At 42.6% G+C, this 22,613-nt stretch overlaps 1 protein-coding gene across 4 annotated transcripts in view; it reads right to left on the reverse strand.

Annotated features, from left to right (window-relative positions):
- The window catches only part of LOC135112742 (myosin light chain kinase, smooth muscle-like), a 93,136-nt gene that overhangs the window by 6,034 nt on the left and 64,489 nt on the right, over nt 1-22,613 (reverse strand). For 3 of the 4 annotated variants that reach the window (XM_064027518.1, XM_064027515.1, XM_064027516.1), the window contains 18 exons: nt 15,259-15,427; nt 14,292-14,331; nt 10,895-11,027; nt 10,447-10,603; nt 9,989-10,108; nt 8,688-8,792; nt 6,745-6,876; nt 6,022-6,219; nt 5,574-5,742; nt 4,742-4,895; nt 4,329-4,443; nt 3,637-3,837; nt 2,553-2,722; nt 1,900-2,043; nt 1,617-1,733; nt 1,174-1,323; nt 700-927; nt 226-388 (listed from right to left, as the gene is read on the reverse strand). In XM_064027518.1, coding sequence (XP_063883588.1) covers nt 226-388; nt 700-927; nt 1,174-1,323; nt 1,617-1,733; nt 1,900-2,043; nt 2,553-2,722; nt 3,637-3,837; nt 4,329-4,443; nt 4,742-4,895; nt 5,574-5,742; nt 6,022-6,219; nt 6,745-6,876; nt 8,688-8,792; nt 9,989-10,108; nt 10,447-10,603; nt 10,895-11,027; nt 14,292-14,331; nt 15,259-15,427 — 2,665 coding nt within the window. The remainder of the gene's footprint in view (nt 1-225; nt 389-699; nt 928-1,173; nt 1,324-1,616; nt 1,734-1,899; nt 2,044-2,552; nt 2,723-3,636; nt 3,838-4,328; nt 4,444-4,741; nt 4,896-5,573; nt 5,743-6,021; nt 6,220-6,744; nt 6,877-8,687; nt 8,793-9,988; nt 10,109-10,446; nt 10,604-10,894; nt 11,028-14,291; nt 14,332-15,258; nt 15,428-22,613) is intronic. The other variant, XM_064027517.1, reaches the window with a different exon arrangement.

A 22,613-nucleotide genomic window follows, 5' to 3' on the forward strand; every position in this document is an offset into this window, starting at 1 on the left:
GATATTGGAGATAAGTAAATTTTTAAAACTAATGCTCCTCCCCTTTGATTAATTTGCTATGGTTTCTCAGGCACAGGTGACAAAACTAATCTTCTCCCACTGATTAATTTGCTATGATTTCTCAGATACAGGTAATAAAACCTAATCTTCCTCCTCTTTTATTAATTTGCTATGGTTTCTGAGGTACAGGTAGCAGAGATGGAAAAAACAGATGTTGTCACTCACTTCCCACGGCCAGGGAGGCGAAGGCAGCGTGGGCACAAAGCGAGTTCCGCACCACAATGGTGTACTTGTCACAGTCCTGCTGCACCACGTCGTGGATGGTGAGGCTGGTGCGGCCATCCTCGTTCTTCACCTTGTACCTCCCTCCGTCTGTGATCACTTGTTCCTGTGGCACACAAAGGAATCAACTTTTTCATGACTGGCAAATCCTCAAAGAGTTTTAGGGTAAAGTAAATAAACCTCCTATGAATTCTATAAAAAGCTTTGATAACATTTCTATGTTTTTAAATGTATCATCAGCTAAGTGAAAATGTGAATAGTACAGTAGCATCAACAACATATAGTACATTTCATTGATTAGTTTCTACTTGCGATATATTTTTTAAAGACTTACAAGCAGTCTTTATATGCTATCCATATGAAATGGACCCTTGCTGTTTGCTGCCCTGACTCAAGGCAATATATCTCAACGCTCACCTTCTTCAGCCAGGACACGACAGGTTTGGGGTTGCCGGTGAAGGTGGCAGTAAATGTGGCCGATTGGCCCTTCACAACAGTGATGTCTCGTGGCCCCTCCAGAATCTCAACCCCTGTTTCTTCCTCCTCTTCATCCTCCTCGACTCCATCTTCTTCAATCACTTCACCATTTGTATTTCCCTGAACCTCTTCTTGATCTTTGAATTTCAGGGACTTCACTGGTTTAATCTGGAAAGGAAGAAATTAATCAATTATTTCAAAAAGCACACAAGATGATTTTGGAAGCTTAACATTTCAAAATTACATTATAAAGACAGAAGATACAATGCCAGTTCATAGTTTGCCAATTTGCAAATAATGTGGATGGCATAAGGAAACAAACATCAAAAATTTCCGTTTACAAACTCCCACATCTGGAGAAAGATGTCCTATACTATTGCTTCTAAATGCAACACAAGCTGATTGGGAACTGACCCTCGAGGGATGGTCCTTGGAGGTGCTGTGGTCATCCTCAAGCTCACTGAAGTTGGAAAGGGAGCTGCTGCAGGCACTGGTGGAGTCTCTCAAGCTGACACTGCCATAAGCAGAGTCTGTGCTTGGTGAGGTTGTGCTTCCCTGGGAAACCTGTTCATATCATTACCAGGTTAGTCATGTCATTGCACTATGGGTTTGATGAAGGTCATGGCAAGTGGTTTTCAGGAGATGCTAAAATACAACAGAAAAAAAAAAAAAAAAAAAATTATATATATATATATATATATATATATATATATATATATATATATATATATATATATATATATATATATATATATATATATATATATATATAAGTATCCAGTTTCACTCACTAAGTTACAGTTGATAAAAACAAAAGAAAATAAAAGAGTAAAGCATAAAACACTCCATACACTTGCCTCCTTCAACAGAGGTCTGATTCTTGGTGCAGGGGAATCTGATGTGAGGATGGTGGAGGAGGAGGTACCATTGGTGGCCTCCTTCTCATTTGGCTTTGTGGGAGTGTAGGGGTTCACCTAGAATATTTTAAAATGTTAGTATATGCTGAAATGAAAAAAATAAATAGAAAATATATAGTTACTGAAGGCTAAATATATTCATACTGAAAGAGATAACTTGTGTTTTATGGAAAAATATAGTATGACTGAAGAGAGGGAGGAAACTACTGTGCAGCAGACTGACCTTGAGTGTGGTAGCAGTGGTGTCAGATCCCAGACAGTTGGAGGCCACCATGGAGATGACGCCTGAGTCGGTAGAGAGTGCGTGGAGGATACCCAGTGTGTGCTTCACTGGCTCACTGATGCCCGCGTCACTATCTGCCTCAATCTGACATGGTGAACACAATAGTTCAGTGAAAGGTTGTGGGTCACTCTACAATATTGTTGAACTACAGTACATTTCATTGCTGAGAAGTTTCAAGATACTTATAATCTTCTAACTTTGAATAATCCATTTGGCTGTTCTCTATGATATGAAGACTGGCATCTCATTGGGCCTTCTTTTTTTTTACTTCCTTTTAGTTGCCTTTGGCCAGAGTCCCTCTTACATAAAAAAAAATAATAATAATAATAAAAAAATTAATAATAGTTTGTCTCCACAAAATCATCTCAGCAAAGCCCATCATAAAACAAAGGGGAATGCACATAATACGTAAGTTAAAGAAAATGGATGAAATGGCTCAACACTTCCCTCTATATAAGTTTGTATGGAATGACACTTTTATTCTCAGTCAAGCACAATCATGTCACAAAAGGGAAAAACACACTCAAAATACAAACTGATAATGATAATGGCTCAACACTTCCTTCTAACCAAGCTTGTATGGGGTGACATACCTTCATTCTTGGGGTGGGGTCAAGTTTCCGGCCATCACAGAACCAGGACACAGCAGGCTGAGGGAAGCCGTGCACAGTGATGGAGAACCTGGCGGCTGAGCCCTCTTCCACCTCCAATGGGGTGAGGGCACCAACAATCTGTGGCACACTGTTCTGGCTGGCACATGGGTCTGCATGGAGGGGAGAAGCAGTAGTTGTTATGAAAGTTAATCTTCATTCACCACATGTTAATTCATATGTTTGAAAGAACACAAAATCACCTGCGAGTAAAAAAATTATAGCCTTCTACAAAATGAGAAATACACAATACTAACAAAAATCAAACTGTAACTGTAATAAAATCTTCCATAAGAAATACAGAAACTGCAAGCCAAGAAGGCAGCAAGTGGTGTCTTGAGAGGTTCAAAATGGTTACAAAGCATAACAATAGTACGTCTTATCACTGTTATCATGTCCCACTCTTATCCACTACTATTGCATCTTACTCTTATCAAAGGTCAAGAACTTTATGATGGTGAGTCATTTGATAACGTTATCTTAATCAATGGTAGTCCAAAGCTTCACATTAGAGGTTAAGGTGACTTCTGTGAACCTAACTGATCTCATTACTGATAGAAGTCACTTTCAAGAAATGATACTGAAATGCCAGTGGCTCCTATCAGACTTATTCAAAGCATTACATCAAATAATGAGCTATTTGGGCTCAAGACTATTGTGCGTAATATATGATCTAATCAAGTACATTCCTCATAACTGCCTTGTGGAGGTGGCAATAGCACTAAATATTCAACTTGCTCAATTCCACACACTTTGCTTTTCATCATTCATCCCTCCCATTCTCCTCAATCTTCTAGTATTCCCTCTCTAAAGTATTCCAACATTGTCCTTCATCTCACACCTAAAGTACCTACAACTTCTTTTTAAGACATGCCATTCATTTTCTTTCCATCCTTTCTAAATGACCATATCACTCTAGGTACTGTAGACACTCAAGAACCCTCAGACCCATACAATGCAGTACACACTTACCACTAAGAATACACAAGAATCTTCAGACACACGCAGTGCAGTGCCAAACACTCACCATGCACTCTGAGGCGGCAGTAGCAGTGAGCCTCCCCATGAGCATTGTATGCCTCACAGATGTAAACACCAGCGTCCTCTGGGAACACGTCACGCATCACCAGCGAGTGTGTGCCACTGCCGTCATCCTGGTAACGGAAGTCCTGGCTATCTGGCAACACCTTATCATTGCGCACCCACACCACCTTCATGGGGAGGGAGCCTGAAGGGGGAGGAAATAAACAGAAAGGTTAATTTATCTATTAGTGTACCATGCTGCTAATCCCACAAAGGATAGCCTACACAAAGCACTACACACTCATACACACATCATTCAGACTCTTAGCCCATTCAGTCCCTGGAAGAAAGGAAGAGAAATGTAAATCTGTCTATGTCTATATACTTGGCTGGTAATCCGACACAAGATGGCTCAGGCAAAGCACCACACACTCATACATACATCACTCACACTTTTAACCTAATCAGCCTCTGGTGGAATGTAATAAAAAAGTAAACACAACAAAGGAAAAGATTTCTTTAAGCATTCTATTCTACTTTTGTCAATGAATAAATCGGTTTTCATATATTTCAAAACAAGAAAAATTACAAGTTGATGGTTCTGTAATGACTGCATATCCTGATTTGCTTATGCTGCTTGCTAAAGGATGGTTCTTCTTCCATTCTCTCCTGGCACCAACTTGTGGCTTGACCCACCTGAAAGCTTTACAGACAGCGTCACCTCATCACCATCAAGGACAGTCATATCCTGGAGTTCTCGCAGGAAGAATGGCGGCTGGTTGTGTCTCTCGTTGTGATGCTCCACCACCACCTGTCACCATGAAAAGGATGTCTTGTTTATAACACTGAGCGTATTGTACAATATTAGTTTATGTAAGCCAAGAAAACAAACTGACATGAAATATAATGCCAAAGTAACACAATATATGTCTAGTGAAGTAGTCATGTACTTTTAACAACATAAGTCAATGCAAATCTTGGTTTACATGATGGAAATGTGCTTTAGGTAAATTTATGTCCTAAAGCACATCACACAAGATCCTGGAATGAAATTGTTTACGCTGTAATTTTTTGAAGTTGCAAGAACTATGCCTGATGTTGTTACGGACCTCGCAGGAACATTCAGTCTTGCCGGCATCATTGACTAGCACACAGGTGTAGGTGCCAGCATCTGCTGAGGAGACTGAGGGGATCTCCAGGGAGGCTGACCGGCCATCACAAGTTTGCACATAGTCCTCACAGAGAGGCAGCAACTCATGATTTCTGAGAAGTGAAATAATAATTAGTTCAGATATGTTTTGCTTTTGAAATAGCCCAAAGTAATCAAGCTATACAGTATTGATGTTTAAATGAAGAAGATGTAGATGCAAAGTACTGGCAGCATTCCTTTATTTTTGTTTATGTTTCATGAAATACAACAATCCTATCTTCATACCAGCAATAAAATCTGCTGCCAGTACTGTGCTTCTACAACTTCCTCTGCAATATAAGAGTCTATGAGGACAAGCCCTTCTCACATAGTTAAATTAATGGATGCAAATCCTATGTTGAGCAACCAATTTCTACTATATTAAAGAAAAGAAAATACAAAGATCATATGAAAACCTTTCTGCACCCCACACAGCCTCACCACAGCATCCCTCTTTCATCCTCACTACTCCATCACTCTACCAAACCTCACCCACCACACTTCAACCTTACCACTGCATCACTCTATCGAACCTCACCCACCACACTTCAACCTTACCACTGCATCACTCTACCAAACCTCACTCACCACATCATCACTCTACCAAACCTAACTAACCACATTCAGCCACACCACACCATCACTCTACCAAACCTCACCCACCACATTCAGCCTCACCTCTACATCACTCTATCTAGTCTCACCTCTGCATCACTCCACACAGCCTCTTCCACACTCAAGTCCCCACTCACCTATACCACTTGGCCTGAGGCAATGGGGAGCCACGGTACTCGGTGGTGAGGTGCAGGCGGCCACCGTCCCTCACTCGTGATGACGGCATGGACCGGGTGAACTGTGGAGGGGTGATGGGGGAGGAGTACCAGGACCGCACGTAGCCTGTGTACTTGTTGCCTGATGCTTCTGTAGGAGTGAGAAGGCAAAGCATCCCTGGTGAGTCAGTGGCTGAAGCAAAGTGTATAAGGGCATAGTAAGACTTTGAGGCAATATTAGGAAGCATCACCATACAGTTTAGGGACTGGCAGCTTCAATGAGTCTTTTTTATAGTGTTTTTGTTAACCTAGACCAGAGTCTCACATGAGAGAGAGAGAGAGAGAGAGAGAGAGAGAGAGAGAGAGAGAGAGAGAATCTAAGCATTTTGGTCATTCACATTTCTAGAGTGCAAGACAACTCCTAACTTACTGATGACGTCCAGCCTGGCAGTGGCCTGTTCCCTTCCAAGGTCGTTCTCAATGGTGACCCGGTAGAGACCGCCGTCTTGTTGGGTAACTTTGGGAATCTCGAGTGTCCTTGTCTCATTCAGCGCCTCCATCTTGTAGCGACCACCCTCATGCAGGATGAGGGAGTCCTTGTCCCACACCGCCCGGGGCGTGGGGTGACCTGCGGGGGCACTGGATGGTCAGGAATGCTCTTTGTGGGTCTGAGTTTCCTTATCATACCTTGTGTCTTTGATGTCTACTGGTTCTCCTCCAAACAGGATTATACTAAAAATATTCATACTCTATTTGTTCTCCTTCTGGCAAGATTAATATTTAAAAATACACAATGGTTCTTTTCCATACAAGATTAATACTTAAAATACTCATATTCTACTGGCTCTCCACCAGACAAAATCAGTAGTTAAAGATACACATGCTCTTCTGCTTCTTCTCCATACAAAAACAATACACTTACATTACACATGAATTTTTGTCACAGTCCAAATCTGGTAACAAAACATGATCGGAAATCCAACATTCTTTTCTGAAACCAAATCTACTGTCCTTCTTGCAATTTTTTTTCTTTGTTACTTATCCTACTTTAACCCATCCATTCCTGCTACTTTTCTTTGAACATTACCACATTCCACACTCCTCTACACATCCCCATCCACCATCCATCCTCTCAAGCCACAACTCAGCTGACCTTTGACAGCACACTGGAAGGTCACAGTCTCTCCCTCCTCCACAATGCGGTCATGTGGGATGTAGTAGAACTTAGGGCCATGTGACCGCTTGCCCTTGGTGTGTGGGATGGGGTCTGGTGTGCGGCGACGGGCTGGGGGTACAGGGGTTGGGTCAGGCAGGGTTATGGATGAAGATTTACATCAACATGAGAAAGCAAAAGAAGTCAGAAGTTTTATGATAAGGAAAAGATTTGTAGTTATAGAAAGGAAGTAAAAAATGCTATGTGGATGCAAACATTTTCACAAGTTTATGATAAGGAAGAGATAATTATAGAATGGAATGGAAATACAGGATGCTAAGTGAATACAAACACTTTCAAACATTAAAGTACTTAGAAGTGAAGATAAAAAAGAATAGTTGCAAGGACTACATAAACATTATCTACTTTTCCAGGTCTATTACCAATTCATTATGACATAGTAAGTCTGTTATTCAACTCATAGTATCACATATTTTATCAGTTTGTTAGATTCCTTGTATTTTTCTGTCACCTTTCAGTTACCCTAAAAAAATTGCTATATTATCAGTGGGAATATTTACTCCCAGTTTGAAAGCCATCAGTCTAAGCAGATGTACAGTCATGGTCAATAGTCAAGTAACCTAAGACATTTTGACTATATTGAGCACTTTCCTATAATCTAAAGTATTTTGATCTGGTAAGAATCTATCAGTTATCAGGTTTTCTAAGAAGTTTACCAGCAGATTTGAGGACTGAGCATGGAGGGAAATATGTAGAACACAGTAGAAGTGAGAATAGATAATTACTGACTTATAACCACAACTGTACAAATAATTGCCCAATAAAATTTCCTGAGTTGTTGTAGTGTGGAAGCTTATTGAATTGGTGGAGAAAATAAGACTTGAACAAAAGGCTCATGAATTGAAAGGCATGTGTGTTCCTTCATTTCCTTCTAAATTACTTCATGAAATGTTTTGGTATTGAATGAATAAAACCCCTGAAATACAATGGTAAGTTCACACTAGTTTTGTCCATGCAATACCATCTTTATCAGGAGCCTTGCCAAACACATTCATAACACATGCAATGGAGTCACATTTATACTCTTTACCACCACCTTCAGACTCCCTTCTTGCCATGATACCAGCAAGTATTTATTATTGCAGGTCACAGATTAAAGAAACAGTTACAGATTAAAGCACAATTACAATTCATAGACGTAGGAAAAAGGTGTAGTTAACAAAAATTACCAAGTTTTCCCAAATGTTAGCTGAAAGAGATGGAAGAGGGCATGTTTAGTGCACAGAATAACTTTACCATTAGTTCAGAAATGCAGAGAAGAAACATTTTGGCTTAGTATATAAAAAGAAGTATGCACAAGAGTAGTCTGGTCTTGCCTCAAAAAGGTTACATCATCAAAACTGTCTGGTGTTAAGAACCTCAAACCAAATGCCGGCCTGTACTCTCATGGAAAGGCTTCACATTAGACCCAAACTGAGTGGCAGAGTTAGGGACTTAGGACTGTTACTTGTGGGGGGACTTCTGTTTCTGTACAGGGGCAGGGGAGGCATTTATCTATGGTTGCAATGTAGGTACAAGTGAAATGGTCTCTGTGAATGGGATGGAATACTTTTGCCAGTGGTGAGAGATGCTGTGTGTAGAATAAGTTTGTTTGTTCTTGTGGGAGTCAAATGAAATGTGGTCTTGTTTATAGGATGCTTTATGTGTGAGAGATGAAAATATTACTGAGAGGATAGGAGGAGTTGTAATAGGAGATCCTGTTGAAGATGTTTTGGAAGGCTAATGTAGTGGTATTTTTTATGGGAGGAGATGGTGTGTGCAGTGGTGAGAATGATTTTTGGGAGGCTATGTAATGGCATTTATTATGGGGGATCATGTGTGCAGGGAAGGGAATGCTATTGGGGAGTTCTGAGGGGGCTGACCTAGCAGCAGCGGGGAGGAGCCGCGAGAGAGAGGCCGCCAGTGGGAGATGCTGATGGAGGGTTCTCGCCAGCCAACGCCAGCCCAAGAGTGAGCACTACCTTCACCTGCAAGACAGCCACCACACTCACACCTCCAGCCTCTCTTAACCTTAACGTCACCTCTCTTCTAGCTTAGCTCTCTACAACTCCATTTACCGGTCTATAATAAACCACCCAACTCTTAACCTTAACATCACCTGTCTTCTAACTTTATTCTCTATAACTGCATATATTTTCTATCATAAACCATCTATTTATCCTGAATGTTTTATCCTGAACAGTTTGAATGTCTCTCCCCCTTTTTAAGATTTCCTATTTTACCAAGTGCCTTTTATCATCTGTCACTACCTGTCTACTGTTACCTCTGTCTTTCTTTAATACTACTAGCTTTCCTAACATAACCAGCCTCTTTTGCTACATCATTTTTTTTTCTATAATGCTATCCATTATCTGCACAGTGCCATCTACTTAACTTTGGCACTACCCATGCTATCTTTCATGCTCTGGTCTTTTTTGGTCCACCCAATTTTCCTTTTTTACCATCACCTGTTGCTCTCTGATATCACTTGTGTCAAATAAGTTAATGGATACTATTTTGATGCTGCTCTCTCTCTCTCTCTCTCTCTCTCTCTCTCTCTCTCTCTCTCTCTCTCTCTCTCTCTCTCTCTCTCTCTCTCTCTCTCTCTCTCCTACTACTACTACTACTACTACTACTCCCTTTGGCTTTCACTATTCTCCAAGCACAACTAAGCCACAGTCTACACCATAAAATTTAGCTCCAAGTGAATCTTCAACTTAAATTTTTGTAGTTTAAGGCGAGCTGTTTGAAGAGAAATTTTATATACAAAAGCATTAAGATGTAAGTCAAATTAATTCAAGAGAAAGATTTTGATGTTTATGCAGAGCTGTCTGAAAGAGAAATTTATATACAAAAGCATTAAGATGAAGATAAATATTTCTCTCAAGACATTTTCTTTATATGATAAGTGAGAAATGAAGTAAAGTCTTATATACAAATTATGATGAATGCACTATTATTTAATCACATTATCTGATTAATGGGGACTATTTTTCACTCACCAAAAACACAGGAAGACCTATCACCAATTAGAGAACCTGAAGAAGACTAAGAATTTCCCCAGTGAAGACAAAGAACCTCAGATACATAGCCATACAAAATGTACAAGTAGTACCATACACATACACCCAGGGGCACCAACCCAGCAGGAGGAAGGTGTCCAGGGGAGGGGCTCTGGACTTACGCTGGAAGGATGGGGAGCGAGAGTATCTGGAAGGCGTGGTCCTGGAGGGTGTGGTCCTGCGGGAGAGGTCTGCTCGGTAGTCTAGCTGGACTGTTACATCGTTCTCCTTGTCATCAGCCACTGCAAGGAAAGCCCGTCAAACATACTGGCAAAGAGCTGTGAGGAATTAACATATCTCACTTTATGGAGAAAGTAACATATCTCACTATGATGACCATTATATATAATTATTTTTTGAATATAAAAACTTCCTTCTCCACAAAAAGCAGTTAAGGTACCTATTTTGAGATTTTACTATACTAATTCACTATATTATCTCACTATAATGTCCACTGAATAAAATTAATTTTTGGATATAAGTAACTTCCTTCTTCCTAAAATAGTAATATTAAGCTTTTACTGTAACTTAGGTTAGGTTAGGTTAGTTCGTGTCAAAGTAATAGTTTGGCGTCACTCACTCTCCACTATGAGGGTGGCAGAGGTGACAGCCTTGCCCAGGTCACTCAGGATGATGCACGAGTACTCGCCCTCGTCCTCTGGGTACACCTCGTGAATCTTTAGCCTCACGCACGATCCGTCCCAGTCACTCTCCAGGTCACCGCCAAGCTTCAGCAGCTGCGGGGAGAAGGAGGGGAGGTCAGGGGGTAAGCAGTGTGACTAATGGTATGATGGAGGAGGCAATGATATTTGACTTATGAGTTACGCAATACTTACTGCAAGTCTGGCTTTCAAGCATAACTAAACTGTGAACTATCAAGAAGCCAGTAACTATTTATCGTGCAAGAGAGACCCTGGCTTAGTACAAGAAATAAGAAAGAAAAAAGGCTCCCTGAAGGTGGCAGACTCCAAAACTGGCCTTCCTTTCCGGTACAGCTAAACAGACAGCTAGGACAGGATGCCACCCACCTTGCCCTGCTTCTCCCAGCGGATGGTGGCGTTCTTCGGGGCGTCCACTTGAGCCTCGAGGGTGATCGAGTCTCCGTCGCAGCAGCGTACGTCCTGCAGGGGCCGCGTCACCACCGGCGCACGCTCCATCACGCTGCACAAGCAGCAAATGTTTCTTGAAACCCTATTCTCTACATCTAGTCTACGTAATACTGGTGCTGCTACAGCAGTTATAACATGTAAACTCCATGCAATGATAGATAAGTCGTGTTTCTCACTCAGAGTCCATGTATTGGTCATGGCGACAGACTGTGCGGCTACAAAACATCGCACTGCTTACTGGGCAGAAGAAGAAGCTTTAAGAAGAAGAAGAAGAAGAAGAAGAAGCTTTAAGAATAATAAGAAGAAGAAGAAGAAGCTTTAAGAATAAGAAGAAGAAGAAGCTTTAAGAATAAGAAGAAGAAGAAGCTTTAAGAATAAGAAGAAGAAGCTTTAAGAAGAAGAAGAAGAAGAATAAGAAGAAGAAGAAGAAGCTTTAAGAAGAAGAAGAAGAAGAAGAAGAAGAAGAAGAAGAAGAAGAAGAAGAAGAAGAAGAAGAAGAAGAAGAAGAAGAAGAAGAAGAAGAAGAAGAAGAAGAAGAAGAAGAAGAAGAAGAAGAAGAAGAAGAAGAAGAAGAAGAAGAAGAAGAAGAAGAAGAAGAAGAAGAAGAAGAAGAAGAAGAAGAAGAAGAAGAAGAAGAAGAAGAAGAAGAAGAAGAAGAAGAAGAAGAAGAAGAAGAAGAAGAAGAAGAAGAAGAAGAAGAAGAAGAAGAAGAAGAAGAAGAAGAAGAAGAAGAAGAAGAAGAAGAAGAAGAAGCTTTAAGAAGAAGAAGAAGAAGAAGAAGCTTTAAGAAGAAGAAGAAGAAGAAGCTTTAAGAAGAAGAAGAAGAAGAAGAAGCTTTAAGAAGAAGAAGAAGAAGAAGCTTTAAGAAGAAGAAGAAGAAGAAGCTTTAAGAAGAAGAAGAAGAAGAAGCTTTAAGAAGAAGAAGAAGAAGAAGCTTTAAGAAGAAGAAGAAGAAGAAGCTTTAAGAAGAAGAAGAAGAAGAAGCTTTAGAGAAGAAGAAGAAGAAGCTAGAAAGAAGAAGAAGAAGAAGAAGAAGAAGAAGAAGAAGAAGAAGAAGAAGAAGAAGAAGAAGTTTAAGAAGAAGAAGAAGAAGAAGAAGCTTTAAGAAGAAGAAGAAGAAGAAGAAGCTTTAAGAAGAAGAAGAAGAAGAAGAAGCTTTAAGAAGAAAGAGAAGAAGAAGCTTTAAGAAGAAGAAGAAGAAGAAGAAGAAGAAGAAGAAGAAGAAGAAGAAGAAGTGAAGAAGAAGAAGAAGAAGAAGAAGAAGAAAGAAGAAGAAGAAGAAGAAGAAGAAGTAAGAAGAAGAAGAAGAAGAAGAAGAAGAAGAAGAAGAAGAAGAAGAAGAAGAAGAAGAAGAAGAAGCTTTAAGAAGAAGAAGAAGAAGAAGAAGAAGAAGAAGAAGAAGAAGAAGAAGAAGAAGAAGAAGAAGAAGAAGAAGAAGAAGAAGAAGAAGAAGAAGAAGAAGAAGAAGAAGAAGAAGAAGAAGAAGAAGAAGAAGAAGAAGAAGAAGAAGAAGAAGAAGAAGAAGAAGAAGAAGAAGAAGAAGAAGAAGAAGAAGAAGAAGAAGAAGAAGAAGAAGAAGAAGAAGAAGAAGAAGAAGAAGAAGAAGAAGAAGAAGAAGAAGAAGAAGAAGAAGAAGAAGAAGAAGAAGAAGAAGAAGAAGAAGAAGAAGAAGAAGAAGAAGAAGAAGAAGAAGAAGAAGAAGAAGCTTTAAGAAGAAGAAGAAGAAGAAGCTTTAAGAAGAAGAAGAAGAAGAAGCTTTAAGAAGAAGAAGAAGAAGAAGCTTTAAGAAGAAGAAGAAGAAGAAGCTTTAAGAAGAAGAAGAAGAAGAAGCTTTAAGAAGAAGAAGAAGAAGAAGCTTTAAGAAGAAGAAGAAGAAGAAGCTTTAAGAAGAAGAAGAAGAAGAAGCTTTAAGAAGAAGAAGAAGAAGAAGAAGAAGAAGAAGAAGAAGAAGAAGAAGAAGAAGAAGAAGAAGAAGAAGAAGAAGAAGAAGAAGAAGAAGAAGAAGAAGAAGAAGAAGAAGAAGAAGAAGAAGAAGAAGAAGAAGAAGAAGAAGAAGAAGAAGAAGAAGAAGAAGAAGAAGAAGAAGAAGAAGAAGAAGAAGAAGAAGAAGAAGAAGAAGAAGAAGAAGAAGAAGAAGAAGAAGAAGAAGAAGAAGAAGAAGAAGAAGAAGAAGAAGAAGAAGAAGAAGAAGAAGAAGAAGAAGAAGAAGAAGAAGAAGAAGAAGAAGAAGCTTTAAGAAGAAGAAGAAGAAGAAGCTTTAAGAAGAAGAAGAAGAAGAAGCTTTAAGAAGAAGAAGAAGAAGAAGCTTTAAGAAGAAGAAGAAGAAGCTTTAAGAAGAAGAAGAAGAAGAAGAAGAAAAAGAAGAAAAAGCTTTAAGAAGAAGAAGAAGAAGAAGAAGCTTTAAGAAGAAGAAGAAGAAGAAGAAGCTTTAAGAAGAAGAAGAAGAAGAAGAAGCTTTAAGAAGAAGAAGAAGAAGAAGAAGCTTTAAGAAGAAGAAGAAGAAGAAGAAGCTTTAAGAAGAAGAAGAAGAAGAAGAAGCTTTAAGAAGAAGAAGAAGAAGAAGAAGCTTTAAGAAGAAGAAGAAGAAGAAGAAGCTTTAAGAAGAAGAAGAAGAAGAAGAAGCTTTAAGAAGAAGAAGAAGAAGAAGAAGAAGAAGAAGAAGAAGAAGAAGAAGAAGAAGAAGAAGAAGAAGAAGAAGAAGAAGAAGAAGAAGAAGAAGAAGAAGAAGAAGAAGAAGAAGAAGAAGAAGAAGAAGAAGAAGAAGAAGAAGAAGAAGAAGAAGAAGAAGAAGAAGAAGAAGAAGAAGAAGAAGAAGAAGAAGAAGAAGAAGAAGAAGAAGAAGAAGAAGAAGAAGAAGAAGAAGAAGAAGAAGAAGAAGAAGAAGAAGAAGAAGAAGAAGAAGAAGAAGAAGAAGAAGAAGAAGAAGAAGAAGAAGAAGCTTTAAGAAGAAGAAGAAGCTTTAAGAAGAAGAAGAAGAAGAAGCTTTAAGAAGAAGAAGAAGAAGCTTCAAGAAGAAGAAGAAGAAGAAGAAGAGGAGAGGAGAGAGAAGAGAAAAGAGAAGAGAAAAGAGAAGAGAAAGAAAAGAAAGAAAAGGAAAAGAAAATAAGTAGAAGACAAGAAAAGAAAATAAGTAGAAGAAAAGAAAAGAAAGAAAAGAAAGAAAAGAAGAAGAAGAAGAAGCAGCAGCAGAAGAAGAAGAAGAAGAAGCAGCAGCAGAAGAAGAAGAAGAAGAAACTGCTGACAATAATAAAAAAAATAAATAAATAAAAACACGTGTCCTCCAGCCCCATACACCACACCACCACCTTGTACTCACCCTCTCTTCACCGGTCGTCCTTCCATGTCAACCTTCACACCTGCGGAAGAAACTTGCGTGAACGATGAGGGACAACAAATCATCATAACAACTCACTCTTTCTACACAAATCAGCGAGGCACTGTTTCTATGACACTACCCTAAACCCACAAGACTTTTCCTAGGCACAACATCGATTGATTATCCTAAACTCAACCCTACGAAAACAAACTTCATTGTATTCTCTTTCTTCAATGGCATTAACTTCTCCCAGTGCATGAAAAAAAGAAAGCTCACAATAATCTCTTTTTGTGTATGAAAACAAACAAACAAACAAACAAACTTTACTGTACTCTCTTACCAGTGTTAATAACTTCTCCATGTGCAAGAAAAACAAACTTTGGTTTTATTATAGTTTAAGCCATTACACACTACGTGGTAATAACCTACCTCATTTTGTTCTTCTTACTATTCACATCATTTCTAATGATTACACTACTTGTCGGAAATTAATAATAACGCCAAAATAGGCCTGGGAATGCACAGCGCTCTCAACTTTTTCTAAGTCCACAGGTAAACATAAATGGTGTATTGTTGCCTGAACTACAGTTGTTAGGTTAGGTTAGGTTAGGGTTTTATTATAGTTTAAGCCATTACACACTACGTGGTAATAACCTACCTCATTCTGTTCTTCTCACTATTCACATAATTTCTAATGATTACACTACTTGTCGGAAATTAATAATAACGCCGTGGGCCGTGGGTAGAGATTGGGGACATTGGCTTAAACTATAAATTTACCCAAACTTTAATATGCTCTCCTTCCTGTGTTATTGATTTTTCCCTGTGCATGAAAACACCCTTCACTGTACTCTTTTCCCTGTGTAATTAACTTCTCCCTGTGAATGAAAGAAACAAAACACTTCACTGTGCTCTTTCCTCATTGGCATTAACCTTCTCCAGTGCTTGAAAAAACACTCACACTCACCTTTAGCATACACCTGCAAAGAGACGACGGCCCGGGCCTCTCCATGCTCGTTCTTGGCGACAATGCTGTAGGCGCCGGCGTCCTCCAGGCGGCAGCTCGGGATCTCCAGGCGGAACACGGGACCCACGCCCGCCTCCTGGAACCTCGAACCGTCACTCGAATCACCCGGCTGGAAGAGAGACAAAGCTTCGTTCATCATCTGGAAACGCGACCGAACTCCAATCACTCTTGTTTGAAGTTATAAATGGTGATCTCTAATGCCCCGAACATCCTCTTAGCTTAACTCACTCAGTTGCCGCGAGACAAGACAAGGGTTCATTAACTTGTTTGAGAGAGAGAAAACGAGTCAATTTTTTTTTTAAGGCCGTGATGTTTTCCTAGTTTAAACACCACCAACACCACCATCCCCACTACTACTGCTACTGCTACTACTACTACTATTACTACTACTACGGGTCTTTTTCCCATAAGTTCCCTCAGACACAAGAAGTATATACACCATGATCTCGACTTTATTTCTCCCTGAACATAATTTCACGTGAACATTGCCTTGTTGACCCGCAAGGTGACCCGTGACCCTTCGCCCTGACCTGCGTCTTCCCTTTCTTTTCCTGAGCGACACTGAGTAGGAGGAGGAGGGGGAGATCTATAAATAAAGATACGAAGGATAAGAGAAAATAAGGATGTTTGAATGAAGGGAAAAAATGAGAGAAAATGACAGGGGGAAAGACAGGGGTGGAAAATAAGATACCATAAAGGATGACGATAAAAATGGAAAGGAGGAGGAGGAGGAGGAGGAGGAGGAGGAGGAGGAGGAGGAGGAGGAGGAGGAGGAAGACGTCAACGCAGCAAAAGAGGCGAGGCAGGAGACGACAGAAGGACCAACACCCACATGGTTTAAGTGAGTTATGGACTTGACGAGAGAGAGAGAGAGAGAGAGAGAGAGAGAGAGAGAGAGAGAGAGAGAGAGAGAGAGAGAGAGAGAGAGAGAGAGAGAGAGAGAGAGAGAGAGAGAGAGAGAGAGAGAGAGAGAGAGAGAGAGAGAGAGAGAGAGAGAGAGAGAGAGAGAGACCCAGGACATTAAAAGTTAGAGTTCGTCTGGGAATGTTAAATGGCTGTGACTCTTAAGTGTGTGTGTGTGTGTGTGTGTGTTTGAGATTGTTCTCCTTTTCCTTTTCCTCTTCCTCCTCCTCCTTCTTCTCATCCACTTGACACCGCCTATTCCCCTTGGCACGCCTGCCGCCCGCCCCTGCCCAAATATGTCCTGTAGGTCACTGGAGGGGTGGGCCGGAGAGGGGCGGGCCGAGGAGGAGCGGGCCGAGGCGGGGCGGGCCTCACGGTCTGCCTCTTACTGCTTGCCCTACCCTCCCCGCCACATTTAATCCCGCCCCTCCCTCACCCTTGTAAATTTCCCTCTTAACGCCCACCCGCAGCTTCCCAACACGCATCACGCCCTCTACGTTACAAGTATTCCGGGGAGGTCCTCAAGTTTCCCTCTCCCCTTTGAAGGATGGCAAGAGGATGGCAGGTTATGGGCGCGCGTCTTGACTCCTCTCCTTAATTATCCTTTACTATTCACCTCTTGCATGTTGACTGGCTACGTGACTTCAGGTTTGTGTGTGTGTGTGTGTGTGTGTGTGTGTGTGTGTGTGTGTGTGTGTGTGTGTGTGTGTGTGTGTGTGTGTGTGTGTGTGTGTGTGTGTGTGTTGGTTTCTTTTTTTTTTGTGGGACTGTCAACTCCGCTGGCATTTTATGTGGTGTAGGTAAGCTGTAATATATGTTTGAACAGAGGGAAATTTACTGGGAGTGTAGTTTATTTATCTATAACGTTTTTGTTGCCCTAAACTAGAATCTCCCCTTAAAAAAAAAGAAATACGAAAACACACAAACACACACACACACACAGAAGTCAAGCGTAACCCTAGTACCACCTCCCCAGGATACCTCCACGCCCCTGGGCCATCACGAGGGGCGTCTCCAGTCGTCTTGCCATCAGGTAGACGAGGATCCTGCCCCGCCCCGCCCTCGCCGCACCGCCCTTTAATGCAGCGGCTATCTGGCCAATAAATCAAGCCCCTAACACCACTTATCACGGCGACTCGGAGGTTGAAGGGTGGCAGTTACAGTGTGGTCATTTCTTTTCATTTTCTTTTCCCTCCTTGAGTAGCTATTAAAGGGCTTGTTTCCTCCCTCTCTCTCTCTCTCTCTCTCTCTCTCTCTCTCTCTCTCTCTCTCTCTCTCTCTCTCTTAGTTTTTCCTTCCTGCTCTACTTTCAGACTGGCTGATGCGGAGCTAATTTGGCGGAGTGTAAGTGGGTGGAATGATTCGTAAGGGGGGGGAGAGAGAGAGAGAGAGAGAGAGAGAGAGAGAGAGAGAGAGAGAGAGAGAGAGAGAGAGAGAGAGAGAGAGAGAGAGAGAGAGAGAGAGAGAGAGAGAGGAGATTAAGTGGAGTAGGTTAAGAATAGTTTAAGGGAGAAGAAGGGAAGGGGAGCGTGAATGAAGGGTAGAAGAGGAGGAGGAGGAGGAGGAGGAGGAGGAGGAGGAGGAGGAGGAGGAGGAGGAGGAGGAGGAGGAGGAGGAGCGAGGGAGTGAAGGTAGAGGAGGACTAGAAGAGAACGAAGAGCGAAAGAAGAATAAGGAGTTGGCTGGTGAGGAAGGAGGAGGAGGAGCCACCAAAGGATATGATGCACAGCTGTTCCCAGGGACCCGTGCTGCGGCTCCCGAGGACGTTAACACAGCGTGGCAGGCGCGGGCGTGGCGGTGGGAGGGGAAAGGGCGGAGGTCGGTGATTTTATAGAAAGCGTTCAAGGAGCAGATTTGCCTTGGACAATTTATCAGTGGTACCATCGGAGTCTCCGGCCCACACCGTCGCCAGAACCAGCTCGCCGCCCACCCTATTTTCTCTATAGTTCACAAGGGGCGAGTCACAGCCGCCCACAGCATCGCCCACAGCCTGGCGGAGTATGAAGTCGGGTCACGGAGATGGAGGCTAGAGGAAGGGGTGTATGGGTGGAACGGTGCTTATCTTCACCCTCAGTGCAGTCTTTATGAGGTCTCTGCAACGAGGACTCCCGATGGCTTAGCTCTGCGCCACGGCTGCCTTACAAGACCCCAGCGATCACCCCAAGGAAGCTAGAGGCTCTAAGTTTCTTTGGATCACCCTAGCAGACTATGAATCATATTTTGAAACACTTCTGTCCGCACCTTCACTACTTTCAGAAGGCTCTAATTAAGTCTACATAGGTTTTCAAGGGTCTTAAGGTTCTAGTGACAGATTAACATGATTTCTACATTATTAAAAGGATAAACAGTCTTGCTAATAATCTCTGTGGCCTTTGAAAATAGTCGTGGTGAGAGAGCAAGGTGTTTCTGAATACCTATGTCCCAGAATACCGCCACTTCCCCGTCAGCGCCGACTGGAGGAGGTAGTTTAACATGCCCTCCTTGACACGTCCCAAGAAAGCCCTACAGGAACCCGCCCACGAGGATCAATGTGCAACTCCCCGGCCAGAACTGCCCACCCCTGTCGCCAGTGCCTCTGCCTGACCCGTGACCCTTGACCCACGCCGCCCATGCACGACCCAAGGAACATAGTAAAGTCTGGGTCTGTGGGCGGAGAGCATGAACGATTCTGAAGGTAACGATCTCTCTCTCTCTCTCTCTCTCTCTCTCTCTCTCTCTCTCTCTCTCTCTCTCTCTCTCTCTCTCTCTCTCTCTCTCTAATGGAAATGTACATATAGTGAGAGTCGTAGGGGGCCGAGTAATGGAGATGTAACGAAGGGAGGAAGTGTGAGGGAGGAGGGAATGAAAAGATAGAGAAGAGAGAGGGAAATGAGGATAACCATATCGGGAGAGAGAGAGAGAGAGAGAGAGAGAGAGAGAGAGAGAGAGAGAGAGAGAGAGAGAGAGAGAGAGAGAGAGAGAGAGAGAGAGAGAGAGAGAGAGTACAAATCAAACTAGCAAAGGATAAGAGTGTTAACCAAATACATTAGGGAATGAGATAATGAAGATTAAAATTACGAGCAAATAAGAGGAGGAAAAATAATGACAACATACAAGAATGACAAGGAGGAAAGGAGGGAGGGTAAGGTAGAGGGACGGAGGAAGGGCGGGTAAGGAAGGGAGAAGGGAAGGGAGATAATCAAGATAAATATGAAGGTAAACAGTTAAGTGGAAAGGTTAAAACGCGAATAAAGAGAAGAAACGGAAGAAGAAACGAGAGAGAGAGAGAGAGAGAGAGAGAGAGAGAGAGAGAGAGAGAGAGAGAGAGAGAGAGAGAGAGAGAGAGAGAGAGAGAGAGAGAGAGAGAGAGAGAGAATTAAACGTGGGACAGGTAAACAGATAGACGAGAGAATAAAGGAGAGAGGGAAAAGAAGAGAAAAAAAAAGAGGAAGAAAGGGAAAGAAAGAAAAAGAAAGTTGTATATACAATTCACATACACTCAAGAAGAAAAGCAAGAGGAAACAAAAAGGGAAAACCAAATATTGTATGAACAGGAAACAAAGAAAAACAAAGGAAATAAAGGAAAAAAGAAGACTAATGGCGATGAAGACGAGAGAGAGAGAGAGAGAGAGAGAGAGAGAGAGAGAGAGAGAGAGAGAGAGAGAGAGAGAGAGAGAGAGAGAGAGAGAGAGAACAGTGTAGGGAGTTAACTTTTCTCAGGTGTTGGAGTGAATAACGCGTGTCACTGTAAAAGGAAGGTGGTGGTGGTGGTGGTGGTGGCAGAGGACCCAATAACTCCTGCAGTGAAAGTATCTCGCCCAGCTAGAAGGAAAGGACGAGACCAAGGAGAGGACACCCATAGATGCTTTACGAGATAATACTTATCTTATTCCTACGGCTTTAAGAATTTTGAAGCTGGTTTTCTTTTCTTTTTTCTTTATTTCTACAACTTACAGAATATTGAAGTTATTTTTCCTTTATTCCTACGACTTGAAGAGTTTTAAAGATAATTTTTTTCTTTATTCCTGCGATTTACAGAATGCTGGTTATTTTTTGTTTTGTTTCTTCTTTATTTCTACGACTTATAGAGTGTTAAAGCTACTTTTTTTTCGTTTTTTTCTTTATTACTATGACTTATTGAATTTTGAAGCGTTTTATTTATTTTTTTTATTTTTAGCTTTTCTTTCTCTTTTTATTTTTTATGCACGGGGGTTTCGGTCAAGGTCGACAAAACTAGAAGTATAGCCCACTGAGGATGCCAGTCCCCAAACAGAGGAGTCCGAAAGCAAGTCCAAAATTACACAGAGAAATCTTGAAACCTCCGTCTTGAGGGAATCCAAGTCATAGGCAGAAAGAAATACAGAAGCAGGCAAGGCGTTCCAGAGTTTACCAGTGAAAGGGATCAATGACTGAGAAAACTAGTGTATGCATATATGGCTATGTATATTACTAGCATTCACCACAAAAGAAAAAAATCACCGTAGAAAAAATAACTTCGCTTTGAAAGACCAAATCAACTGCAGTCATTTACATCAACAATGATATTAAGGTGCATCGTTTACGTATACCATAGAAATACGGTAATACGTAAGCAAACTCTACGGGAAGTCACAGCACAGGTGAATCAAATTAGAAAATGAGAACGTAAGAAAATAAGGGAAGCTGCAAGAAATTATCAGTCTCAATCGAGTGAGAATCTGAGTTTCCGTGTTGAGGCTGTGGTGTCATTTTATGGGTTTGGTGTACTTGTGTAGGGCCTGATGGGAGAGGGCTGGGGGAGTGTCTGAAGGTGACGCACGCCTTTCCCTTCACACCTCTTTGTTTCCTCCAATCCATTCCCTCGCTTTTCTTTTCACTAGTTCGTCTCTCTCTCTCTCTCTCTCTCTCTCTCTCTCTCTCTCTCTCTCTCTTAAATTGTTTCCGGTATTGCAGGTACAGTTATTTGGAATAGTAAACTTCGACATCGCAATTAAATTTCTCTCTCTCTCTCTCTCTCTCTCTCTCTCTCTCTCTCTCTCTCTCTCTCTCTCTCTCTCTCTCTCTCTCTCTCTCTCCGCGGACCAGTCACCGCGGCCCGTCACACGCTGGGCAGTACACATTCCTTCTATGTCTCGCTAAATTGCCTAAAATGGAGCATTCTCATTTACGTGCAATTAGCCATTGGTTATACCCGTCAGCTTCGTGCTCTGTCATTAGCCGGCGAGGATCGAGTCCCCAGCGGCCAGTCAACCAAGGGCGTCGCGTCCCCGCTGACCTACTCCTGCTGCTGCTGCTGCAGCGGCCACTACTGCGATGCGGTCTTTGCTTCCCCTTGTCATTCTGTTAATAGGAAGTCATTTCGTGGGAACGTTATCGGTTCATGATCATACTTTCGTAAATACTGTGCTAAGTGGTGGTGGTATTAGAGGAGGAGGAGGAGGAGGAGGAGGAGGAGGAGGAGGAGGAGGAGGAGGAGGAGGAGGAGGAGGAGGAGGAGGAGAAGGCGCTTCACTTCGCGTCCGGAGGCAGCACAGGGTCGTGATGGTCGTGGTCATCAGTCAGGACGCCCCGGCTCCTTGCCATCAGATGTCCTGTCACCTCATCACTGGCGACAGCATTATTAGTCAGACCTTGTCGTGCGTGACTGGTCTGTGTCTTTTCCATCACTTCAGGAGTCGCGCGGGAGCTGGCGGGGTCACGGCGGGGAGGTCAGGCCTGTCACGACACCTCACGGGGCGCAGCGGGCTGAGCGGCTCCTCCTGGCGGGGCTGCAGCAGATAATTGCAAAACGTGCGTCCTTGCAGGTGGCGGCGGCTCAGCGGCGCGGCGGAGCGAAGGCGAGTGTGATTTTTTGCGTGCGGCTTTGAAGCGGCAATTACTGGCGGCTGATCTTATTGGGCCAGCTGGCGACCCCTCACCTCTCACTGCCCCCTGCGCCTCACCCTCCCCTTGAAGGGCACACCAGTGGAGTCCTCGATATCTCCCAACGTGTGCCTTCCTGCAGGGCATTCCTCAGGGCGCCAGGGCGAGGGAGCGCCCCGTGTGGCAGACGTTGGGGCGCAGGTGCAGGCGGCATGAGTCACCGAGGTTGCGGCACCGAGGTCACCCCTCAGCCCACGGCCAGGTCACGCCGAGGAGACCCACACACCCCCTCACAGCCCCTCCCCTACCCACGCAATCCCGCCCCGCTCAACCCCGCCCACTACCCTCGGGCTTCGGTACCCCTCTCTCCGCCCGCTCCCATGCCACCTGCAACCATGGCGCTGTGACCCCTCAATAAAGCAATAAAACCAGGTGTCATTGTGGTACGTATTAGTAATCCAGCTCGTGGCTCCTGACCTCGCCTGACCTATCACGAGTCTCAATACAGCGTGGGAGTAGCGGAGTTTCAGGTCGTCCTCGGTCCATCTGGTGTTAAAAGAGCGACTTCTCTC

Source organism: Scylla paramamosain, chromosome 24, assembly GCF_035594125.1.
Source record: "Scylla paramamosain isolate STU-SP2022 chromosome 24, ASM3559412v1, whole genome shotgun sequence".
In the NCBI taxonomy this organism is placed as follows: domain Eukaryota; kingdom Metazoa; phylum Arthropoda; class Malacostraca; order Decapoda; family Portunidae; genus Scylla; species Scylla paramamosain.